This window comes from Asterias amurensis, chromosome 2 (assembly GCF_032118995.1).
Source record: "Asterias amurensis chromosome 2, ASM3211899v1".
In the NCBI taxonomy this organism is placed as follows: domain Eukaryota; kingdom Metazoa; phylum Echinodermata; class Asteroidea; order Forcipulatida; family Asteriidae; genus Asterias; species Asterias amurensis.
Window position 1 is genome coordinate 20,485,782 of NC_092649.1, and position 24,983 is coordinate 20,510,764.

Genomic DNA, 24,983 nt, shown 5'->3' on the forward strand with positions numbered 1-24,983 from the left:
TTTGTTTGTTGTGTCTCATGCAACTTTGCATTACCAGATTCTATACAGCCAATTCTTACCGCTGGTTATTACACTAGGAGCTAGCTGTGTACACTATGGTGTGGAAAATGGGCTCCAAAACTAAAGGATTGCCCTGTACCGAGTAAGGGCCCAACTTCATGGCTCCGTTTACTGTATGCAAAGAATCTGCGCTTGCATAAGCAGGGAATTCCGGCTCCCTGCGAATGTATTTCACGGGTAAGCAGGAACTTTTGCTCGGGTGGGCGCGTACTCCACAATACTAGGCATTCTTTGCTTACACGTTACACAGCTAGCGCAGAACTTCAGCGCTTGCACAGTAAGCAGAGAATTGTGATTGTAAGCGCAGAATTTGGCAGGGAGCAGAGCCATGAAGTCGGGCGACGATGTTCAATACAATGAATAAGTTGGTAAGGCCAACTATTAAACCAGCATGCATTGGTTGAATGAGTATCTTTAGAGACCCCCAAAAAACCCAAAGATTATTCAAGAATTTCAACTGTTTCATTTCTTTGTTTCACCATCACACAACAATTTTTATCCTTACTGCAATATGTGGTATTCTTATTACAAAGGTAATGATGAGTTTTTTCAAAACATATTTACAAGCAGTCACAAACTTCTTTAACAGATTTGTCAATAGCCTATATGCATGTCCAAATAAATGTGCAGTTGGCCAGAACAAAACACCTCGCAAAAGATTCTGGATGACATTCTAGGTCAAATAACAATAACCTTGTGGCGAAGCAGAGTACCACCGCACAGCTCAACTCGCATATGCCCTGGGCGGGTATCGAACCAGGGTCACCTTGGTGAGAGGCGAGCGTTTCATGCACAAGCCAACCATGCCCCCACTGAACAGTAACAAGCAGAGATTAGAAATATATCCAAAACCAGAGACTAGAAATAAACGACAGCATGGAAATATATCCAAAAATATGGAGTTAATGTTCACAGATGAGAGGAATAGCCCCTTAAAAGCAACTTTGGCAAAAAATTATTGTTTAATACAAAGACCAAGTTAACACAAGGACCATTTGTCGACTAGCGTTTGACATTGTCTGGTACCCACCACATGTTATCGAGCATGAGTATGTTATTAGCGGCAGTCAATCCACAAATGGCCTTATTTGAAGGAGATGTCCAGATTGAAGGCATGATGTCATGCTTCACACTTAATGTTTCTTTCCATCAAAAAAGTCTCAATAATTAGTTATTTGTTTTAAGTTTACAAATAAACGTTTCAACATTACATTTACAGATGGCCCTAGTAAACAGTTACCAAACTGGCAAATTAATACACATGATTCACAATAAAAACTGTACATTTATTTATGTGCTTTTAATATGTAGAAACAGGTGGTGTTTTTAATTTTTAGTGGTTTGCAAACAAAAAACATTTGAAGTTGTGTCATGAATGTACTTGGTGGTTTTAAAGACCAGGTTATAGCACGATGGTCGCATGATGGAAAAAACACAGTTATTATGCCCTAGCGATGACTATAAAATGTGTTTTTTTGGGATCACATGTCAGAATTTCTATTGCGCCACCGACTATAAACTGACCTTAAGACATCTTCAGGAACTTGAATCTGTTACCATCTCTGCTTATCAAGAAAGCAGCTATGAACAAGTATTTACATGTAAGCCCAATAGCTATATCAACGTGTACAAATATCCCTCCAAAGCCACCTTCCCCCGAGTCTAATAAAATGAATAGATAGATTAGATAATTAAGTGCATTTTAAACTTCTTTAACTTGTGGAAGGTTTCTAAATGCTACCAAACAGTGTCATTCGCTTTTCAGAAACTTCACCTTGTTTGTCAAATTTGAATCTACCCCCCCCCCCCGCACATAATTTAAACCATGCAAACTACAATATTCACAAATTTAACACAAATACGACACTTGCCAAACCAACAGACACTTATAAATTTGCTGTAAACATAATACATTATTAATTCAACTTTAACCAGCCGCGTTCGTTCTGATTCCGACTGGAGTAGTTCACATTTCTTTGAAGATTTTTTTTTACAAATATATTTAATTTAACAAATAAAAACGGTTGGTCAGGTTTAACTATTGAAACATGGTCTAGTAATAGTCATGGTCTAGCACATCTTTTTTACACAAACATGTGGACGCTGAATAAGGGTTGTTGATGCATTCTTAATTAGGAGGAAATATGAATTTTGCGATATTAAAAACCCTATTCAGGGTTAAATTTACAGCAAGAAACCATGACCAAAATTCATAGAGCTTCTTAAGCATTAAACCAGCTTTCTGCTTAGCAAAACTAGGCAGGCTACCAGTCACAGATTATGCATGTGACATGGCATTTTGGCTGGTAAACTTCTTCGGGTAAGCATAATTTTGTTTTGCTTAGCCATTTTTTGTGCTTCACATGCTTAAAGGCAGCTCCATGAAATTGGGACTACATGTCCTTACCACAACTCAAAGCCATGTGAGAAACACAATCAACCAAATATATTTTATTCCTCAATTTATTCCATAACGTTCCTTGGTCTAAATAGGGGAAAAGGAAGCGAAGACAAAACACTATTTATAAAGTTCCCATGGTGGTACTTGGTTAGCATAAACTATTTTTTTTACAGTGTGTTTGTTAGTAGGTTAATGAAAAAAGGCCTTATTTCATAAAGCTAATTTGGGCTAACATTAAATCCACATGCCCATGGCTTCGGTCTACATACAAACAATTCATTCAGAATGTCATACAGATCTATTCTTTAACATATTTACACGAGGGAGAACTCAGGTTTGTTCACAATATTTCTTCACAGAAACGACTCGTTCCTTAAGTTCTAGACTACACCATAACTACAGTCATTCCATTCCTACTACATGCACACAAGCCTGGTACTTCACGAAGGCACTGAAGGCGATTGCCTCCATGCCCCTGGTCATTGCCTTGGTGCCCTTGAAATGCCTCAGAAGAAATTTACAATTTCCTCATAGGGTGCCCATCCATTACTAAGGAGAAAATGCTTTGGTGTCCTTGCTCTTTCATAAACGAAGCAATACAGACCTGTGCACATTACTAGTTTTCAGGGATCTAGTTCGCCAACTTAATACAAGCCGAATATTACGCAAAATTCTCTTTTTATAGGTCCTAACACATCACTAAGAAAATTCCTTCTTGATTTACATTTCTACCACCACAAAGAAACATTACAACACCAGAGACGTCAGATGAAAAATTTGCTTTGGCCAATTCCATTCTCTTGCTGGACCAGTCAGTGCACGACTACTTAGTATAAATGCAGCATTTCCACAACACAAAAAAAAACACATGCGAGAATCGTAGTTGCTCTCTCGGAAGCCTACTATAAAAAAACCACACCATAGAGGGCGCTGTTCATAATCCATTGACGTTACCGTTTGTTCGTTCGGCCGAGGCATCGTCCGAATCGATGGAGGTTCTCGTATGGGATTTCTCTTTATACTCTGTAATAATCACGGGTACGTTGTTGACCACAACTTCCGTACTAATGGCCGAGCTCCGATCGACATTTTTTAAGCGGGGTCTGAAAAATGATGAAAAAGAAAGAAGAACAAAAATTTTAATAAAGAGCATTTACAATGCGCCGGTATCCATCTTAAAGGAACACATTGACTTGGACCAGTCGAGTTGGTCTTTGAAAAGCATTTGTAACCGTTTGTTATAAAATGCATGGTTAGAAAGATGTTTTAAAAGTAGAATACAATGATCCACACAAATTTGCCTTGAAAATGCGTGTATTTACTTTTACTTTGCGAACTAAAACAGTCGGCCATTTATGGGAGTCAAAAATTTGACCTCCATAAATGGCTGACCATGGTAGTCCAACCCACAACCTTTGCCACTCTAGAGCAGGGCCCAATTGCATGGCTCGGCTTACCAAATGCTTGGGAATCGGCGCTTGCTTGACTCGGCGCTCAAATTCGGCACTCACACAGCTAGCTCAGAATTTTGGCGCTTGCACGTAACTGGAGAATGGTGATTGTTAGCGCAGAACTTGGCAGTAAGCAGAACTAGTATTTATGCCAAGATGTCTTGCCACTAGACCAACGAGATTGCCCATCAGCAAGAGGCAGCTTGAATGCCTTATTTTAGCAGTGTGAACCGGACCAATTTAATTGTTCAATTTACTGGTAAAGAAAATCATTAAAAGACACTTGACACTTTTGGTAAAAGTCAGTCTTCTCACTTGGTGTATGCCAACATATGCATAAAAAATAACAAACCTGTGAAAATATGAGCTCAATTGGTCGTCAAAGTTGGGAGATAACTATGAAAGAAAACACCCTTGTCACAACAAGTTGTGTGCTTCCAGATGCTTGGTTTCGAGACTACAAAATTTTATTCTGAGGTCTCAAAATCAAATTCGTGGAAAATTACTTCTTTCTCAAAAACTACGTCATGTCAAAGGGAGCCGTTTCTCACAATGTTTTAAACTATCAACAGCTCTCCATTGCTTTTTACCAAGTCAGTTTTTTGCTAACAATTATTTTGAGTAATTACCTTACCAAAAGTGTTCACTGCCTTTAAAGGAGATGGTTGAGTTTCTTACCTTGGTTTCTTAGATGTACCAGCTTTCCTCTGTGCTGGACTCCGTGCAGTTGTCTTCGCTGTCTTGACGTGAATCAGTGGAGACAGATTCTGCTGAGCTTGTTGCTGGGCGACTAGTTGTGCATTAAGCCTTGGTTTTCTGCCATTCAAAAATGGATTGTTAAAAAAAAAGTTAATAAATATTAAATTTGCATTGGGGATAAGGAATATTAATTTCGAGTTAACCCATACATCGATGTGTGTTAGCACTGTATATTCAGTACTTTCCCCGGGTTCTGTGGAAAAAAACACAGGAAAAATTACTCAGGTGGTATTTGAACCCCCAACCTTTGCAATTGAATAGCAGTCTATAACCAACTAGACCACTGAAAGTCTAGTTGGTAAGACACTGCTCTAGAATTGCAAAGGTCAAGGGTTTGAATCCCACCAGAGTAATATGTCTGTGATTTAAAAAAAAAAAACTTGAGAAAGTACTGAGTATACAGTGCTAACACAGAATTCCTTGTACACTGTGAACTAACACGGTCTGCAATTTTGAAGAACAATTTGACTCCACAAACTTGCGTGCCACAATTCACAATAAAAAGGAAAATCGTGCAAGTTCGGGGCATATTTGTGTGGATAATTATATTCTACTTTTAAGGGAGGAGCTGCGTACAGCAATGGAAGATCTACATGTTTGGAGGGCCATCAGCAGAGTGTGGGTTTGAATCCCCAGCCATGACACTTGTGCCCTTAAGCAAGACACTTAACCGTTGCTTCGTCCTTCGAATGGGACGTTAAGTTGTTGGTCCCATGTGTTGTGTAACGCATGTTTAAGGACCCAGTGCACTTGTCGAAGAGAGAAGGGGTTCGCCCCGGACTTCGTGGCTGTGGCTGCTAAATGCGCCGTAGCACCTTGTAAACCCTTACAAAGTGCGACATAATTGGGTTTAGAATTCATAACTTTCGCTAACCTCTCTTTCTGTATAAATGTAAATACTAAGCGCCTTGAGTAAATGAACCTTGTTGGTAAATACATGCGCTATATAAGACTTTGATATATTGGGTGCATTTGACTAGCGTCCATGGATCGACACCGCGGTGCTCACTTGGGTGAACCCATAACAAGAGCTAACAAACGATCGCTTACCCTCTCGTAGTGACGTCATGCACCTGGGGCCAGCCCCCAATTGACCCACTCCACAAGCAGGGCACTTTGGGGCTGACCCAGGTGAGCCCCTGAAATGGCGTCAAAGCTATTCGAACAAACATACTGGGGGCAGACCTCGGTCAACCCAGGGAAGCTAATCGAACGCACCATATATTATTAAATCATCTGATGTTCTGAATGGACTGAATGAATGAATGAAAGTTTAACCACTACTCACCTAGTGGAAGTGCCTTTGCGGACATCGCACATAGCACACTTGAATGCCTCTGCTTTGTTTCGATAAGTACACACACTGCAGTCCCAATAGGAGCCCTCTGGCGACCGAGAACTTCGCTTAGCTCGCCTGAAAAACAAGTTTGTAAAATATAAGTGAATAAAAGAAATTCAAAATAAATAATGATAATACGAACTCTGTGGGTTCTTATATAATACATGTAGTAGTATATCAAACAAGGGGCGTATCAAAGCCCTAATTATACATTCCTGCAAGGTATGTGGATATAAATTTTGAAGTATGAGACATACATGTATTCCTTTTTAAAACAGCACCATGTAAGGATTTACAAAGTGCTGTGGGGCTATTTATAGCCTTTTGTCGAGGCCTCTGGGCTTGGACAGCGACGATGAGTCGCGGTCCCAAGCGACCGGAGCGGGAGACCACACGTGAGTGGCTTAGCCACAAGGGTCTTTTCCAACTTGTTTTGTGGTTTTGTTGATGAACTGTTCATAGATTATGAATAATAATAATAATAACCCGTTTTTATATAGCGCTTTTCACACCCGGAGGGCGTCCCAAAGCGCTTCACATTATTACCCCTGGTCACTGGGCCTTAAATCACTCCTTAAACCGTCTCAACTACCCGGTGGGGAGTATGCAGCCTGTGCAACATTAATATGCGCTACTCGGCTAAATCAATCACAAGAACCATCTCTGCCCTCGCAGGTACCCATTTACCCCTGGGTGGAGAGAAGCAATTATAGTTAAGTGTCTTGCTCAGGGAAACGTGCATTAATGTATGCTGACCCGCTGACCTTGACATTTGGGTAGCAAAAGTCAAGATTTAAAGAAACAAATAAGAAACATAAGTTGGAAAAGGCCCTCGTGGCTTCGCCTTTCACGTGTGTGGTTTCCCATTCCAGACGCTTGGGATCGCAGCTCTACAAAGCTGTCCAAACCACGAAGGCCTTGACAAAAGGCTAGGCTGTATGCTGCCAATCAAACCAGTATGATAAGTGAACTGGGTTCCTTTACATACATCACACAACACAAGTGTAACGACTGGAACTTAAACCCAAACTCTGCTGATCAGAAACACCAGAGCTTAGCGTTATTATTTGCTCGGCCATGACAAACCATTACAAAAAGAGTTGTTTCTTTTTTATACCCAGCCAAATTTTAAAGAGCTTCGTCTTCTCTCCATGGGATTCTTGGCTATGCATAGTGATTAATTTCGCTTTTCTGGGAGTCCTTGGCTTCACAACCGGATTTAATAAAAATGAGTGAATGAATTGAAGCATATAAAGTAGCTACATGTAAGAACAATAAAATTATGCTTACAAGACAAAAGCCTAGTTCATACTTCCCGCAATGTGAATGCGATAGAAATCTTGACTACACATAGCTGTTTTCACAGCGAATGTTTCGCAGGAGTTGAGCAAATGTAAACTTCGCAACATAAAAATTTGATTCACATTCGCAGGAAGTATAAGCTCTCAAGTCAATCCAAACGACTGCCACAGTCGATCTCAGCATAGCTACTTGCTCCCAACTATTTCAGATGTCAAAATGTTCATGTACAGGTTGTAATTATTTTTATTCAATAATTTGGTTAGGCGCAACTCTGGGGCGCCTGTCTGGACCGGTTATTGCTTGAATCTCCTTAACACCATACATGTACATGTAGTAAAGATTCCTTGTGCACGCCCAAGCAAATTTTACTTGTATTTACATGGCAGGTATGGAATTACGAAGAGGCCACGGTCTTGGCCTTGGTGCCCCTTCAAATGTTTCCCATAGACTTCAAGATTTTCCAATGGAAGTGCCCTTCGCAAAAATGAAAATGGCCTTGCCCTTTCAAAATTGGAATTCAGGCCTGACATGCTGGACAAAACAAATTCATGTACGAGCGTACATACACACAGGCCTGATACTTCACGGAGGCAACGAAGGCGATTGCCACCATGCCCCCTGGTCAGTGCCTTGGTGCCCTTGAAATGATACAGTAGACAGTTTCCTCATAGGGTGCCCTTTCCCAAGAAGAATGTGCCTTAGTGCCCTTGCCATTTCAATAACTAAGCATACAGACCTGTACACATGCAGAAAGATAAAGAAATGTGAAGTGCACATCCCGTTAAGCATACGCACAACAACTCATTGTCATCAAATTTGATCACGGACAATAATGTTCAATTTACATTCAAAACAAAATGTACATACAGTACACTGCAGAACACCTGCAGTGTACATGTATCAAGCATGATGTTTGTTCCTTGGAAAAAAAGCAGGAACATTTATCGAGTGCTAGAGCTGACCTCAAGTACATGTACATGTACCTGTGGTGTAACGGCTTAATAAAGTCTGATTTATCCAAGGGCAATCCAAAAACGGACTTTTAAGTACACATGTAGGAAGAATCATAATAGTAATAATAATATTGAAGTCTTATAATATACATGTAGCACATGTATCTGCCACACCAGGTACTCAAGGTGCCGAGTATAACAAACTTTCCAGAAAGATAGGTAATTGCAGTGATGAATTTTGAGACCCAATTATTTAGCACCTTATAAGAGTTTACAAGTTGCTACGGCGCATACAGCAGCCACAGCCAGGAACACCGCGCAAACACAAGTGTCATGGCTGCGAATTCGAACCCACACTCTGCTGATCAGAAACAACAGAGTTTGAATTCGGTGCTCTTAACAGCTCGACCACGACACTTCGTGCCTGATGTATACTGTAAATGTCCTGGGGTGGATTTCACAAAGAATTAAGACTAGTCTAATCTTAAGTTACTGCGAGTAACTCGTCCTAACTTAGGACTAGACTTCAGTTTTTAATATCTCCTAAGACTAGACCTATTCCCTTTGTGAAATCGACCCCAGTAAACCTAAAAAGACATGTAAACACTAAATGCGTATCATTACAGAAACAACTTTTGTTTTGTACAAGTTCCAACCCTACCTCTTGTTGCCAGCTGAAGTGGTGGACAGGTGCGCTAACGAGTTTGAATTCTTTCTCTTACGGGAGATTCTATTTCCTTGACGAGTCGTCCGAGCCATTGATGTTCTTTGAACCGCTTCCTCGAGAGACTCCAAACTGCAAAACTCCTCCAAGACAAAGTCCTCATCGTTGGCAGGTCCAACGTAACCAGGAATTAGCACCTGGATCTTATGAATGAGCTCAAGCTGGTCTGTAGCTGACAATGTTGCTCTGCTTCCACTGACAGAAGTGTTCAGTTTCTTGGGACGACCCCCCTTTCTAGGTCTCGGAGCTGGCTCTTCGGATTCCCCAAGAAAGCACCTTGCGATTATTTGTTGTTGCAGTTGCTCTGTTTGTGTTGAAGGTGCTTCCACTTCACCTAAAGGAATCTTTCTGGGACGGCCCCCCTTGTTTTTAGGTCTAGTTGGCTCTTCACATTCTACAAGTAAGTTTCCTTTTATACTCTGTTGTCTAAGTTGTTCTGAAGGGGTTGAAGGTGCTTGCACTTCACTTAAAAGAATCTTTCTGGGACGCCCCCCCTTGTTTTTAGGTCTAGCTATTTCTTCAACGAATGGAATCTTTCTGGGACGACCCCACTTATTTTTATGTAGTGGCTTTTTAACAGCTGACGCCCTTTTAAATCCACCTAAGTAATTCAATTCAAAACGATATTTACTTTTCGCTTTAGGTTCTTGGCTCTGTTGATCAATTCCACATGGGGAGTTATTTTTGCGACAGTATTTCCTTTTGGGTTTAGGTTCTTGGCTCTGTTGATCAATTCCACTTAAGGAACTATTTTTGCGACAGTATTTCCTCTTGGGCTTAAGTTCTTGGCTCAGTCGGTTCCTTTTAATTCCAGTTAAGGAACTACTTTTGCGACAGTACTTCCTTTTGAGTTTAGGTTCTTGGCTCTGTTGATCAATTCCACTAAAGGAACTACTTTTGCGACAGTATTTCCTTTTTGGTTTAATTTCCTGGCTCAGTCGATTCCTTTTAATTCCACTTAAGGAAATTGTTTTGCGACAGTATTTCCTTTTGGGTTTAGGTTCTTGGCTCTGTTGACCAATTCCACTTGGGAAATTATTTTTGCGACAGTATTTCCTTTTGGGTTTTAAATCTTGGCTCAGTGTTTTCCTTTTGGTTCCATAAAAGAAATTCGTTTGGCGACAGTATTTCCTTTTGGGTTTAAGTTCTTGGCTCTGTTGATTAATTCCACTGGAAGAAGTGGTTAATTTCTTGGGACAGCTTATCTTCCTTTTAGGTCTCGTTGCTGGCTCTCCAGATTCTCTGAGAAAGCTCCCTTCGACAATTTGTGGCTGATGTTGCTCTGTATGTATTGAAGGTGCTTCCACCTTATTCAGAGGAATCTTTCTGGGACGACCCCCTTTGTTTTTAGGTCTCGCTGTTGGCTCTTGAGATTCCCCAAGAAAGCTCTCTTTGACAGTTTGTGGCTCAAGTTGCTCTGCTTGTGTTGAAGGTGCTTCCAACTTATTTAGAGGAATCTTTCTGGGACGACCCCCCTTGTTCTTAGGTTTCGTTGCTGGCTCTTTAGATTCTCCAAGTAAGTTCCCTTTGATGATCTGTTGCTGAATTTGCTCTGAAGGAGTTGAGGGTGCTATCACTTCACTGAGAGGAATCTTTCTGGGACGACCCCCCTTGTTCTTAGGTCTTGTAGCTGGCTCTTCAGATTCTCCAAGTAAGTTCCCTTTAATGATCTGTTGTGAAGGTTGCTCTGAAGGGGTTGAGGGTGCTATCACTTCACTTAAAGGAATCTTTCTGGGACGACCCCCCTTGTTTTTAGGTTTCGTTGCTGGCTCTTCAGATTCTCCAAGTAAGTTTCCTTTAATGATCTGTTGTGAAGGTTGCTCTGACAGGGTTGAGGGTGTTTGCACTTCACTGAGAGGAATCTTTCTGGGACGACCCCCCTTGTTTTTAGGTCTCGTTGCTTGCTCTTCAGATTCTCCGATTAAGTTATCTTTGATGATCTGTTGCTGAATTTGCTCTGAAGGGTATGAGGGTGCTATCCCTTCACTAATAGGAATCTTTCTGGGACGACCCCCCTTGTTTTTAGGTTTCAGTGTTGGCTCTTCAGATTCTCCAAGTAAGTTTCCTTTCATGATCTGTTGTGGAGGTTGCTCTGACAGGGTTGAGGGTGTTTGCACTTCACTGAGAGGAATCTTTCTGGGACGACCCCCCTTATTTTTATGTAGTGGCTTTTTACCAGCTGATGCCCTTTTAAATCCACCTAAGAAATTCAATTCAAAACGATATTTACTTTTCGGTTTAGGTTCTTGGCTCTGTTGATCAATTCCACATGGGGAGTTATTTTTGGGACAGTATTTCCTTTTGGGCGTAGGGTCTAGGCTTTGTTGATCAATTCCACTTAAGGGGGTTTGCACTTCAACTAAAGGTATCTTTCTGGGACGACCCCCCTTGTTTTTAGGTCTTGTTGCTTGCTCTTCAGATTCTCCAAGTAAGTTCCCTTTGATGATCTGTTGTAAAGGTTGCTCTGAAGGGGTGGAGGGTGCTATCAATTCACTTAGAGGAATCTTTCTGGGACGACCCCCCTTGTTCTTAGGTTTCAGTGCTGGCTCTTCAGATTCTCCAAGTAAGTTTCCTTTAATGATCTGTTGTGGAGGTTGCTCTGACAGGGTTGAGGGTGTTTGCACTTCACTGAGAGGAATCTTTCTGGGACGACCCCCCTTATTTTTATGTAGTGGCTTTTTACCAGCTGATGCCCTTTTAAATCCACCTAAGAAATTCAATTCAAAACGATATTTACTTTTCGGTTTAGGTTCTTGGCTCTGTTGATCAATTCCACATGGGGAGTTATTTTTGCGACAGTATTTCCTTTTGGGTGTAGGGTCTTGGCCTTGTTGATCAATTCCACCTAAGGGGGTTTGCACTTCAACTAAAGGTATCTTTCTGGGACGGCCTATCTTCTTTTTAGGTATCTTTGCTAGTGTTGAAGGTACTTTTACTTCACTTGCTGGATTCTTTCTCGGACGGCCCCCCTTGTTTTTAGGTCTCATTGCTGGCTCCCCAGATTCTCCAAGTAAGTTTCCTTTGATGATCTGTTGTTGAAGTTGGTCTGTAGGAGTTGAAGTAGCTTTTACTTCATTGAGAGGTATCTTTCTGGGACGGCCCATCTTCTTTTTCAGTCTCAATGCTGGCTCTCCAGATTCTCCAAGAGAGTTTCCTTTTTGTTGGCGTTGCTTTGCATGTGTTGAAGGTTCCTTTTCTTCACTCAGAGGAATCTTTCTGGGACGGCCCACCTTTTTAGGTCTGGTTGGCTCTCCACATTCTGGACCCTTTTTCTTTGGCCGAACTCTCTTCACATTATTACCAGCCTTACTGTTCAGAGTTTGTCCAACTTTGGGCTTTAATCCTTTCGCAATTGTATTATTTCTCTGATACCATAGCCGATTGCTTTTGATGGCATAACCTTTCTTGACCTTTGAGCTCCTTGTAAAAGGTTTCCTTTCTTTAGATTCAATAATTGAGTTCTTCTTTGGGCGTCCAACCTTCTTAGGAATTGCGGGATCTGATTTTCCTTCGTCTTTCGTCAGTTGTTTGCTGCCAGGCTGATACAACCATGGCAGTTTTTCCTTCTTTGGGCTTCCAACCTTTTTAGGAATTGCAGGATCTTGCAGCTTTCCTGATTTTTCTTCGTCCTTCCTCTGGTGTTTTCTGCCATGCTGATATAACCATAGCCGTCTTTTCTTCTTCGGGCGTCCTCTCTTGTTGGGTATACTCATTTCTGTATCAACGGATGAGTCTTTGTATCCCTGGTTGAGTACCTGTTTTCTGTAGTCTTTCTGTCGCGGTTCGCATGCTAGAAGCGACTGGTCAGAAAAGTTTTGCTCCAGTTTGAGTCCAGGGTTGTCTACATGAGTGTCAGGCAGGACCAAAAGCGAAGGCTTGTCTTTGACTGAAACATTCATGGTGCATCTTCTTAAGGTCTCTGCGTTATCTTCCTGATGGTTTAAGACCCGAGTCTGCTCCATGACGCCTGAAACCCCCGACGATTCCACCGTTGCAGGATCTTGTGGACAAACTTTTCCTGGACGTCCTCTCCTTGGTATAAGAAAGCGATGGGGTACAGTGTTTCCAAATTGACTCCTTCTTTGGTTATTGGTAAACACTGAACCAGTGAGAGGCATTGATGACAACTGGTGACGCTTGATTCGTTTGGCTGGAAAGATGTAATCTTCTGGGCTCAACGTCTTTGAGGCTGTCAAATGTCGTTTTCCGATTCTCCGACTTGTTTGTGGAAACTCTGAGATTGGCATTTGCACCATCCTGTGTGGCGAAGTGCTGGTAAACACGCGATTTATTGGACGGTATGATTGGTAGGTTACCTCTGGCACAATTAAGTTTGATTGATAGCGACACTCCTGGTGCTGATTTCCTGTCATAAACAGTGGTTCAGGCTTCACACAATCTTCATCAGGAATTTGCGACAGTTCTTTTTTAATCACCATATACTTTCTTTGGTCACTCATGTGCGATTTCCTCTGTTTGGATTTCTTAAATCCAAGACGCGAAAATAAGAAATGCTCATCTTTTTTCCGAAGAGTCATACTTGCTAGGAGTGGTTTCCGCCCAGTTCTGGTCTTGCAAACTCGGTTTACAATGTCTGTCTGTTTAGTCATGTTGCCATGTTGACTTAGGTTGCCCTTAAGCGCTGTGGTAAATGGTGTTTCAATCATCGCTGAGTCCGATTCTACAGCAGAAACTCTGTCATCTGTACTTGAGTCTTCCTCTGGCATTGATCCTTCAAACATTGGCGTAAACTCTTGATCTTTGGGAGTTGCATGTGAGAAAGAAACGCTGCTGCTGTCAGGTGACACGTCAGGTGGTAACTGTTCCGATGAAGATGTTTCTTCTGATGAACACTGGAGAGAATCATTTGTCGTCTCAAATTCAAGTGATGACGTCCGTTTCTCGAACTGACAACCTCTGGAATGTTGAGGCTTCATGGTACCTTGATTTGGCTGAACAAATGCAGACAGAGTGTCTGTCTGCGAAGGATAACATATCACTGGCGACTCTGTCACATTTCTGATCTCATTCTGTGTTGACAATAAATCAGGTTTCTTATTGGCAGCAGAATTAATGAGTGATGAAACTTGTTGTACACTAATTGGCTCTGCAGACGTTTCCTTTTCATTCGCTTTCTTCATTAACGGAGCAATATCTAGCAAAATGGACTTTGGCTTAATACAGTTCTCTTCCCTGTGACTTGTTTCCTTTTCATACATAGACTGATGTTTCTGAGGCATCGTTGTCATTTCCGGGCCATTATCCAAGTCCTTATGGCTTGCTGCTCCACTGCGAACCGAGTCTAGTGGACTACTACAGCTTGGTTGTGTTCGTTCCAATATCACAGGCCGTACTTCATCGACCTCCTCTTTATTGACTCTCTCATAAAAATAGGCAATTCGTTGTCCTTTGTTCTTCGGAACTCTTTTGATATTCCACAACTGTTTGAAGTTGAATGATTTCTTCACGTCCTCTGTTGTCGTACACTTGGATTTTTCTTCTTGAATGTTTTCCTGTGCTTTAGATGTTGGCGTACGAGATGATTTCTCCGAGGTTGTAAGGTTTTCTGAGTCATGTTTAGGCGACAAGTCGGGTTGAATAGAAACCGTCACAGAATCTGAATCAACTTGACCCGGGGAATGTGCTTCTTCTGGACTTCTGCTATAGGTTACATGTAGTTCTTTCACTTGATTATCACAGCGTTGCAGGTCCTTCGGTGGTTCAGCATCGCTTTTAGGAGGTTGTAGCTCAACCTCGTCCGACCCTCTGTTGGAATCACTCTGAAGAAGTGGGAGCAGTAAGTCTTTTGCACTTGTATCGGACACTTCATCCTGAGTTAATGAGCAGCTCTCTGTGCCATCTATGTTTGCCTGGTTCATGTCCGAAGCAGAGGGATGAGACGTCATCGCTAATGACGTGGTTCGAGTCTTACTGTCGTGTTGTTCATCAGACTCTGGGCTTTCCTGACTCGTTACAAGTTCACTTGCAATACTTTGAGATGATTGTTGATAACTGATGTGCGTTTGATTGCTGCATGTATCTTGTTCAGTGAACACAGGGGCAGTTGCTGATCCATTGTCTGGAATTTGATTCTCTGCAGGAATGTCAACAATGTCCGTATCACAACTCGGACTTGATGAATCTTGTTCAGACACAATGTGAAAGGAGCGGCCATCTTGTTCAAGTTGGTCTGAGATGTCAATATTTTCTTTTCCCGTATCACAGTTAGGATTTGGTGACTCTTGTTCAAACACAATAGGAATGGGGCGGCCATTTTCCTCAAGTTGCTCTGAGATGTCAACAGTTTCTTTTCCCGTATCACACCTAGGATTTGATGACTCTTGTTCACACACAGTTTGAACGGAGCGCCCGTCTTGCTCAAGTCGGTCTGAGTTGTCAACAGTTTCTTTTCTTGTATCACAATTAGAAAAACTTGACTCGTTTTCACACTCAATGTGAATGGGACGGCCATCTTGCAGAAGTTGGTCTGAGGTTTTAACAGGTTCTTTTTCCTCATCACAATAAGGGATTGATGAATCTTGTTCACACACAGTTTGAATGGGGCGGCCATCTTGCTCAAGTCGGTCTGAGATGTGAACAGTTTCTTTTTCCGTATGACTTTCTGGATTTGACGAATCTTGTTCACACACAATCTGAACTCGAAGGCCACCGTGTTCACTTCTGTCTGAAACTTCAACAGTTCCTATTTTTGTATCACAATCTAGAATTGATGACTCTTGTTCACACACAATGTCAATGGGTCGGCCATCTTGCACGAGTTGGTCTAAAATGTCAACAGTTTCTTTTCCTGTATCACAATTAGGAATTGTTGAATCTTGTTCACACTCAATGTGAATAGGATGGGCATCTTGCTCTGAAAGTTGATCTGAGATGTCAACAGTTTCTATTTCCTCATCACTTTCAAGACTCGATGATTCAAATTCAGACACAATCTGAATTGGGCGGTCGTCTTCCTCAAATTGGTCTGAAAATTCAACAATGTCTATTTCCTCATCAAAATTAAGGAAGCCTTGTTGAACGTCTGTGTCTTGTGTTTCAAATGTATTGTTAGGATCCTCAAGTGACTTGATGTCGTCACTAAAGCTGCCATCTTGTGGAGTGGAACCATCTCCTGAAGTGGTTTGTGTTCCTGCTTTATTTTCAGGATTTAATGACCCACGTTGACTGGTGAGGTACAAAGAGCCACTCTCATGTTCGCTGAGTGTGTCTTTATCACTTTTAGGGCTCTCTGTGGGATGTGGAGAAATGATGCAAGGAGGACTGCTACCAGGTCCACTCTGAGCTGCCGAGTACACCTGTACTAAAGTGGACTGCGATACAACTTCAACATCAGGACTTGGTGTTTCACTCGAGGATATAATAAGACTCAGAGTACCGTCAGCTTCAGCGACGACTTTGCAGTCGCTGGTTTGTGTGTCTTGTTCAGTACTGACAGGGGAAAGACAGCAAGTTGGTTCAGGAGAAACTGAATCGTCATCTAAACTTTGCGATTGAGAAACAATGAGATTTGTGTTCTCACATTCTTCTCTGGACACTTGGGTAGCGTTTGATGCTTCATGGGACACGTCGCTAGGAGTCAGTCTTTCATCCTTTGCGCCTTCAACATTATTTGCACCAGAATCAACTTCACAAAAGGCGTCTTTGAGATTACTTGCGTCTTTTTGCGGTCCACTTGTTTGGCATGTGGTTTTTTCCTGCAAGTCTTTGCAATTCCTCACCGCCAGCTTTTGATGCTCCATGGTGCTGGTTTCAGGTGCTTCGAGCAGCACCTGACTGTATGTTTCGGTGGATACGTTATCTTGCACGGTAGGCACCGACTGGTTAGGATTTTCCTCATTTTCCTTCTGTTGTAAACCAGTTTTTGTCCTTCTTCTTTTTCTCTTGCGTTTCCGTTTCAGACGTACTGGTTGATCACTAACCAGATGAACCTGTTCTTCAATTTGTCCTTGAACCAATAGCCAGTGTTTGTAGCTATGCAAGTCTCCATTGGACCGATATCTTGCATACGGTCGAAGCCCCATTACAATTTTGGGAGAGTAAGCTAAAGTTGCTTGACAGGCTGTCTTGAGGTTATCTTGATCCTGTAAAATCAGAGGCATCTGTACCCTTTTGCCTTCTGGGTCGGTGAATTGTTCACGATCATCAGACACTTTCGTTTTTAGCAACTTCAGGCGACTCTCTTTCTGGATCCTTTCAGATGAATCTTTGGCATTTCTTCTCTTAGACAATGTTGATGAGTTTCCTTTTGCTGTGTCGTTAGTTGTGTCTTCTGAACAAAGACTTGTTTTCTGAAGTTTTCCTCTCGGCTTTGTCTTTATTGCACTACTCGAGTTTATATTGCTTTGGCACGGAGTTGAACTTATAATTGCTGTGCTCTGTACTTTGTTAAGACCTGCATGGTTTATAGCGATATTCCCTGTTGTTTGCACATCCTTTTCACTATCTGACTTGAGCGCGGTTCGAGTCCCTGCCACTTCCCTATCCCTTAAATACTGTCTCTTTCCATCAGAATGTTGAGGGACACTAGAAGCTTGACACTCACTCGAACCGTCTCCATGCAGTATGTGACTGACGCTTTCATAACAGAGTTTGTTCAGTGTGACACTGACTTCATTCTGAATCAACAACTTTGTTTGATTTCCTCCCACCGTTAGTCTCTCTGGTGTACTTAATACTTGCACTTCTTTCTCATTGACTATTTGACACTTTGGTGTTGGCACTTGTGGTGAATTACATGTAAATGAAAGCTGAGCTTCCATTTGTGTTAAGGCAGGCGAACTTTTGGCACTCTTTACGGGGTACTTTTGGTGACTGGTTTTCAAAATTTCAGTACATGAAATTGTCTTCTTTCGATTGACTGCACTTTTATTGAGCGCATTGGCACTATTATCCCTTTCTTTATTTATCGATGACATCCACTTTGTGGTTGAATTCACACCACCTACTGCAGAATCTTTCGGTTGAGAAGGACACGTATGGTGACTTTTGGTTTCTTTGTTTAGTTTTGATAGCACAGGTATGCACCTTCTGTTTGGTCCAACAACAACAATATGTGAACTACATGTATTCTCTACATTGGTATGTTGATCAGTTTTCTCTCTTTCGGGGAAACCTGAGGTAACCGTCTTGTTTGGTTTCAGCAGCATCGTAGTTTCCCCGACACTTTTTGCTTTCCTGACATTTATCTTTTGATTCCGATAATGTCTCGATAACAACAATTTTGATTGCTTTTGGTGGGTCGATGTCCTCTTCCAAACCTGTCTATAACTTTCACTTTTAGGCTCACTTGATGCTACACGTTGTCTCCGCGATCCGTACTTTTGTTTAGCGGTTTTCGTCTCATCCACAAGCTTGGTGTGACCTGAAGAATGACAAATAGTTTTAATGACTGAGAAGATACCTACATCTTCTGCATATTCTTTGATATCGCTCACAGATGGCTCACGGCTTGCCTTCTGAGAGGAACTTGAAGTTTGTTTCGCTCGTAGCCTCCGCTTAATGGGACTACGCTGAACTTCCGAAGATGTATTTGTTTCTTGTTTACTTGTGTCCAAGGTGTTCGAGTCGTGATTGTGGAATTTATCATCTACATGAACGGCATCTGACGGACTGCACCGAATGGGTAGGCGATTCAACGAAGGGTCTCCCAAAGAATCTACTGAAGCACCTACTTTTGAGAGGGTCTCAGAATGCACCTTGAGTGTCCTCTTTCGTCTGCTACGCAATACAGATGAAGTCTTCTCATTTAATCGACGTAGCATCATATTTGGTTTTGAACGCTGGGTGGACACCGCTGAAGATCGTTTACCTGAGGCGGGGGAAAATCTGCGTCTTGTATTCCGAACTGTAGTACTCGATGAAGACGGTGAAACTCCACCTCGTGTACCCTGAATCTTTTTTAATACTGATTTGTTTGATGTAAGGTTTATTGGCAACCTCATTGTCTCTCGGTTTGCACTTGGAGAAGTTTCAAGAGAAGTTTTTCCAGCACTGCTGTCACTTTCCTGCACATGTTTATCTAAAGCAATGATCGCCTGTTTAGCAGCTTTTCTAGATGTTGTTCTAGCCTGGTCACAAGTTGCCGTCCTCCTCTTTGACCAACCGACATGAGGAACATAATTCTTATCAGGACCTAGGCTTATAGCAACCCTCTTCCTTTTGACAATTGCACATGATTCCTGATCCTCCATTGTTTGGCAGAACGTTGCCGAAATATTCTTGATTACGTTTTGTTGCACTTTGGCGACTCTGCGTTTCTTAATGCACATATTGTGGTTCACCTGAACCTTGGCTCGTTTGCTGTCCTTCGAAACATCATCTTGCTTTTTCTGTCGTTTCATTGTCACTAAAAAGTCTTACACAAAGGATACTGAATAGTCTTCGGTATTGAATATCAAAATATTCAGTTTAGCTGCAATCACTACAGTTTCTGATCCTTTGTGCTTTTGAATTTTTCGTCAAAATATTTACAGAACAATTATCACCAACCGGCTTTGATTACTCTCCTTCCGAGTCAGACGCTTGATCACACTTCTATCCTTGCGTCGTGTCGCTCTGGTTCCATTGCAAGCTGCAGCCGTTGGGTTCAGATGAAGTGTCCACAGCCACAGTTTGATCTGCAGTAGATGCGAAGTGGAGTTATAGTCACCATATATTTCAGTAAAAGTTCTTTTTTTTTCAGATGGCAAAAGTATCCACTTATAAATCCTCACAGAAGACAGACCCCAAGAAGTGGCAGTTGCATCCCAAGAAATCAATTTTTGTTTACATTCATGAAGAGATGATACATTTATGGTCATGATGGGAGGTTGGTTTACAGGGTCTATACTTTATATGCCTTGGAAATCCTTGCTTTATCAAAACACAGTATCATCCTACTATGTATGTGCAGGGATGTTAAAGGCTGTTTAAAAAAAAACTGAACTGTGAGCGCAAATCGTTAAGCTTTTAATGAAATTGATACTAATTAAAAGAAGAAAACATTAATGTAACTTAGTTTTTATTTGCGGGGGTATGGGGGGGAGGGATACAAACAAAATTATCAAAGGGATAAACCGGTTCAAAACGATGGGTTTTGAGGCATTGCATAGAATGGTGCAAGTTTTTATCCAGGATTTGGTAAAAGGGTGTCACAAATTGCTGGAAATATAAAAACTTGGTGCCCAAATTGTTCACTTACAAATAGAATTTCACATGTAAATAACAAGTACAATTAAAATAGGGTGTCCAAAAGACACCCTTTTGGCTAACACTATGGAATTGTGAGGTATCAATGTATAATTCAGTTTGCGATAACACTATGTTTATCTTAGCTGTGTAGGTTTGTGCTTTACAATTGCCTTGCTTTTTAATCTATAGGGCCTCGTTCATCTATAGGCACCCCCAAACATAGATATTGACAAAATAGGGACACCACCAAGATAGGGCTAGATAGCTTAGTTGGTAGAGCCCCGGTACGTTAATCCCCAGGTCTTTGGTTCGAATCCGACTCTAGTCAATTCTTTGTTCAACCCCAAAAATCAGAATAATTACTAGTATGGACTTATAAATGCAACTCATGTTTACATCTACCGAGTCTCTGTAGTTGCTGAGCTGTAAAGAGAGCTTCACATTATGTAAACAGTTTTTTTATTTCCGCATTTATAACACTGTTCTGTTCCCTTAATTATCACAATTTCTGTGGTATTTTGTAATTTAAGGTACACATGGCATACATGTCATGTATACTATAAATCCAAAGCTACTCAAGTTTCCTGGTATTGAATCTTTGAGAGGGCTAGGCATTTTGATTTTACAATGGCGCACTTCCATTTGGAAATGTAAAACGTTTGAAGGGGCACCAAGGCCAATACCAGGGCAACAAAGGCCATGACCACCATATATGAAGTTTGTTCAAATGTAACCCTAGTTCATCCAAGGTACCTAATATGTAAATGAGTGCACATTTACATATATAAAGTGTGCCTTTATGCACTTTCAAAATGTTTCATGCTAACCCAACAACAGGATTTAAATGCTTATTATTTGTCACTTTTTAAGACATGATTGAAGGCAGTGGACACTATTGGTAATTACTCAAAATAATTATTAGCATAAAACCTTACTTGGTAGCGAGTAATGGGGAGAGGTTGATTATATAAAACATTGTGTGAAACGGCTCCCTCTGAAGTAATGTACTGTAGTTTTTGAGAAAGAAGTAATTTTCTATGAATTTGATTTCGAGACATCAGATTTAGAATTTGAAAGCATCTAAAAGCACACAACTATGTGTGACAAGGGTGTTTTTTCTTCCAACATTTTCTCGCATCTTTGACACCCAATTGAGCTCAAATTTTCACAGGTTTGTTATTTTATGCATAATATGTTGAGATACAACAAGTGTGAAGACTAGTCTTTGACAATTACCAATAGTGTCGAGTGGCTTTAAAATTTTACTCCAGAGTTGAACGCTACAGTTAGCTTCGCACAATTCTGATTATTTGCAGGTATCTATCCGTATGTCTGTCTTATACAAATCCGATCGCACAAAATACAGACAACTCGTGACCCCTCACAAAAAACAATTTTAAATGCACTTAAAAAGAAGAACATTTGAACATAAGTCAACTGTTAAAAATATGTAGAAGAGTCATATGCATACTAAATCACTTTCAAACTGTTGAAAAAAAATGTATTTTTACCTGTACAAAAATTGTGTTTTTTACCCTGAATTAATACAACGGTAATATCTGCCATGTTGTCTTTCGACGTACCTGGACGATAGGCCTGGGCGAATTATTCGAATATCCGGTTAATGGCGAATAGGTTTTCCTATCCGTAACCGCGAATGCCATTTTTTTCTTAACCGGATATCCGCATAGGGCGCGAATACCTATTTACAAACCGGATAATTCTGTAATTATAACCGAGTAACCGGATATTCTTTAACTATCCGAATATCTGCGGACGTCGGGCGACAACTGATATGAATGTTTTGTCAGAATCCTTATGAAACTTCTAATAAGACAGCATAAAACAGCATAAATTAAGTATTTAACTATGCTCAACTCCGTGAAGAGTTAAAACAATGACATTTCTGACGTAATTTGTTCAAAGATTGCAAAAGTTTTCCTTCACGTAGAGTCAATCACGATCAAAAGAAAAAGCAAATCGCCATCTTTAAATTAGATCCGGTCATTTTTATGAATGAACCGAGTGACACTGTCTAAAACTAATATAGATCCGCCCATAAAATCTCATTCACAAACGAACAGCGCCCTCTAGTGGCAAAAAAAAAAAAAAAAAAAGTTGGAAAAACTATTCGAATATCCGGTTAATTTCGGATAGTTGGCCAGCGGTATCCGAATAACAAAATTTCACTATTCGCCCAGCACTACTGGACGATACCATTATACTGCAGGGGTCATTTCTAGGGACTGATTTTTTTATAAGTTTTTATTGGTATAAGCTGCTGTTATGTTTTCGTAAATAACTAAGTCGCCACTCTGGTTACAAGGGAAATTTAAATACAATAATTTATTTTTTCAACTCCATGAGAGGTGCACATAAAATGGTAAATAATCATTTTGCATTTTGTATTACCCCCTGCGGTATATATAATGGCATCGTCCAGGTACGTCGGAAGACAACATGGCAGGTATTACAGTTTGTTACTAATTCGGGGTGAAAAAATTTTTTTACAGTTAAAAATACTTTTTTTCAACAGTTTGAAAGTGATTTAGATGCATATGACTCTTCTTACATATTTTTAACGGTTGACTTAAATGTTTAAAATGTTCATTTAAAGTGCATTTAAATTTTGTTGTCATGAGGGGTTGTGAGTTGTTGTAGTGCGACCCTACAAAACGCACAGATTTTGAAACAAGACTGCATGCTGGGGTAGGGGCCTATGTTAGGATCTTTATATTGCATGCTTCATTGATAAAATATCCACACACAAGTGGCTCAAGCATTGTCATGGTTACAAACAACATTAACATAAAACACTGCTTAGCAGATTTATTTTTTAACAAGAAATGAGTTGACCACCAGTTTCAACAATGCAATTCTATGATCAGTTTGCCTAATCAATCAAAGATAAAAAAACATGCATGAGTTGAAGACCTTCCTTGAGGTACAATGAGTTACATACATTAACATTTAATATTTTAACATCAAAATTAAGATTCCCTCCTCATCATTGACATTGGTCTGACTCTGACTGAGCTAAGGGGGACGGAGTTATGAATGTTTGATTAATAGTACGTTCGAAAACGTTGCAGACACCGGCATTTCATCTTTTTGACTGCTAAGTGAGAGAAGAAGACAAGGCCATTTCCATTGTGAAAAGCCAGCAAAGGGACTTCCATTGGAAAATCTTAAGGTGTGTGGGAAACTTTTGAAGGAGCATCAAGGCTAGCAAAGACCAGGTGACCAGCGTGTAATTCCAGGCTGCTGCAACCATTACCATGTTACGGCTACTAAGCTTGGGCGGTTCCAGAAATTTGGGGCTCGGTTCCGGTTCCGAAAAAAAGCTCGGTTCTGAGACATACCCGGTTCCAATTCAATATAAAACATAAGCCGCCCGTCCCGAGCTCACACACACACAATTGAGCCGATCTATTTTACCTGAAAATAACCAAGTTAATCAGACATCGGTTCCGAGCTCACACACACACAATTGGAGCCGATCTATTTTTAAAGAAAACACCAGAATACCCACCCCAATGATCAGACATCGTGCCACCGAGCACCTATTTTCCCTGCATTTAAACAAGTCTTTGATTTAGCCGGCAGTACGATCATTGTGTAGCAGTATGTCCGTAGTGTAGTACATCCGTAGTGCAGTACATCCGTAGTGCATGCAGTGTGTCGTCTCTGTACATACAAGTGTACTATGCCTGTACATGCCTGTACATACATACATACATACATACATACATACATACAGCACTGTGTGTTTTGTGCATGGGGCAAGCTTTTATGAATATGGATATATCGGCAGCCAATCACAACGTGCTGTCTATACATGAACATGTATATGCATGACATGTACATGCATACATGTGGTGGTTGTAGAAGATGCCTATGTGTGTGCACTGTGTATGCAGCCACATGTGATAGTTGATACTCATGTCGGCTTGAAGCCTTTGCACACTGTATCTGCGGTCACCGCTTTCAACATCAAGCCTGAATTTCTAGAGCCGGTTCGTCGCAGGATCGGCTCCACAGAGCCTTTTATAATTGGGACTCGGTCTTTTAAAATCGGAACCGACAAAAGCGGGTACCCGGTTCCACAGAAGAGTGGAACCGCAAGTCCGGTTTTCAATTTGGAACCGGGTAGAACCGGGTAACCGAAGGGACCGCCCAAGCTTAACGGCTACGCAAGTGCAACTGCAAGATTGAACTGAACATGTCAATCAATTTTATAATTTTATAAATTGCTTGCTTGAATTGAATCAGGATTTCATGAAAAATGCATAATGTAGCTTAACCAACGTCCGTGCTAGAAACATATCAATAAATTTATTGCTATAAAAAAAAAAAAAAACACCCACCAAACTACTGCCTGGGTATGTGTGTCCGAAAACTGGGCACCCCCCCCCCCCACACACACAGCCATCTATTCATTTAGCATGCAGCGCATGTGAATGTGATCTGACGAGCGACGGCAAAAATTGTGCCAACTTAGACCTTTTCAGCTAAATAACAGGCAAACAAATACACATAAAAATCAGTGACATATATAAAGCAGTAATGTATTCAAACAATTGAAGTATTTTTACCCGCTGGGGATGCGTTTTTGGTCCATTATTTCAGCTCGGAATTCTCAAATTATTACTGCAACCAATATGGAGACCCTGTGCAAAAACGCGCTAGTTATAATATGCACGAACAGCGCCACACAGCGACCAGTATGAGAAAGTCAATTAATTTAGTTGCCACTTTCGATCGCTGTCGCGCACCGGGCGACAGTTTAGTCTTGGACATGTTT

At 41.0% G+C, this 24,983-nt stretch overlaps 1 protein-coding gene across 1 annotated transcript; it reads right to left on the reverse strand.

The window, feature by feature from the left end:
• On the reverse strand, positions 1 to 24,883 carry LOC139953053 (uncharacterized). Its single transcript, XM_071952455.1, has 5 exons — positions 24,775 to 24,883; positions 8,927 to 19,626; positions 5,960 to 6,085; positions 4,591 to 4,728; positions 1 to 3,564 (listed from the first exon to the last, which is right to left on the reverse strand). Exons 2-5 carry the CDS (start codon positions 19,348 to 19,350, stop codon positions 3,396 to 3,398), a joined length of 10,857 nt encoding a protein of 3,618 aa, XP_071808556.1. The 5' UTR covers positions 19,351 to 19,626; positions 24,775 to 24,883; the 3' UTR covers positions 1 to 3,395.
• Positions 24,884 to 24,983: the final 100 nt, after the last annotated feature.

Coding starts and splice junctions, on each gene's coding strand:
- LOC139953053 (XM_071952455.1), bottom strand. CDS start 19,350: ATGAAACGACAGAAAAAGCAAGATGATGTTTCGAAGGACAGCAAACGA. Junction 6,086..8,926: donor ACTTCAGCTGGCAACAAGAG/GTAGGGTTGGAA, acceptor CTTGTTTTTCAG/GCGAGCTAAGCGAAGTTCTC. Junction 4,729..5,959: donor CGCAAAGGCACTTCCACTAG/GTGAGTAGTGGT, acceptor TTTGAATGGCAG/AAAACCAAGGCTTAATGCAC.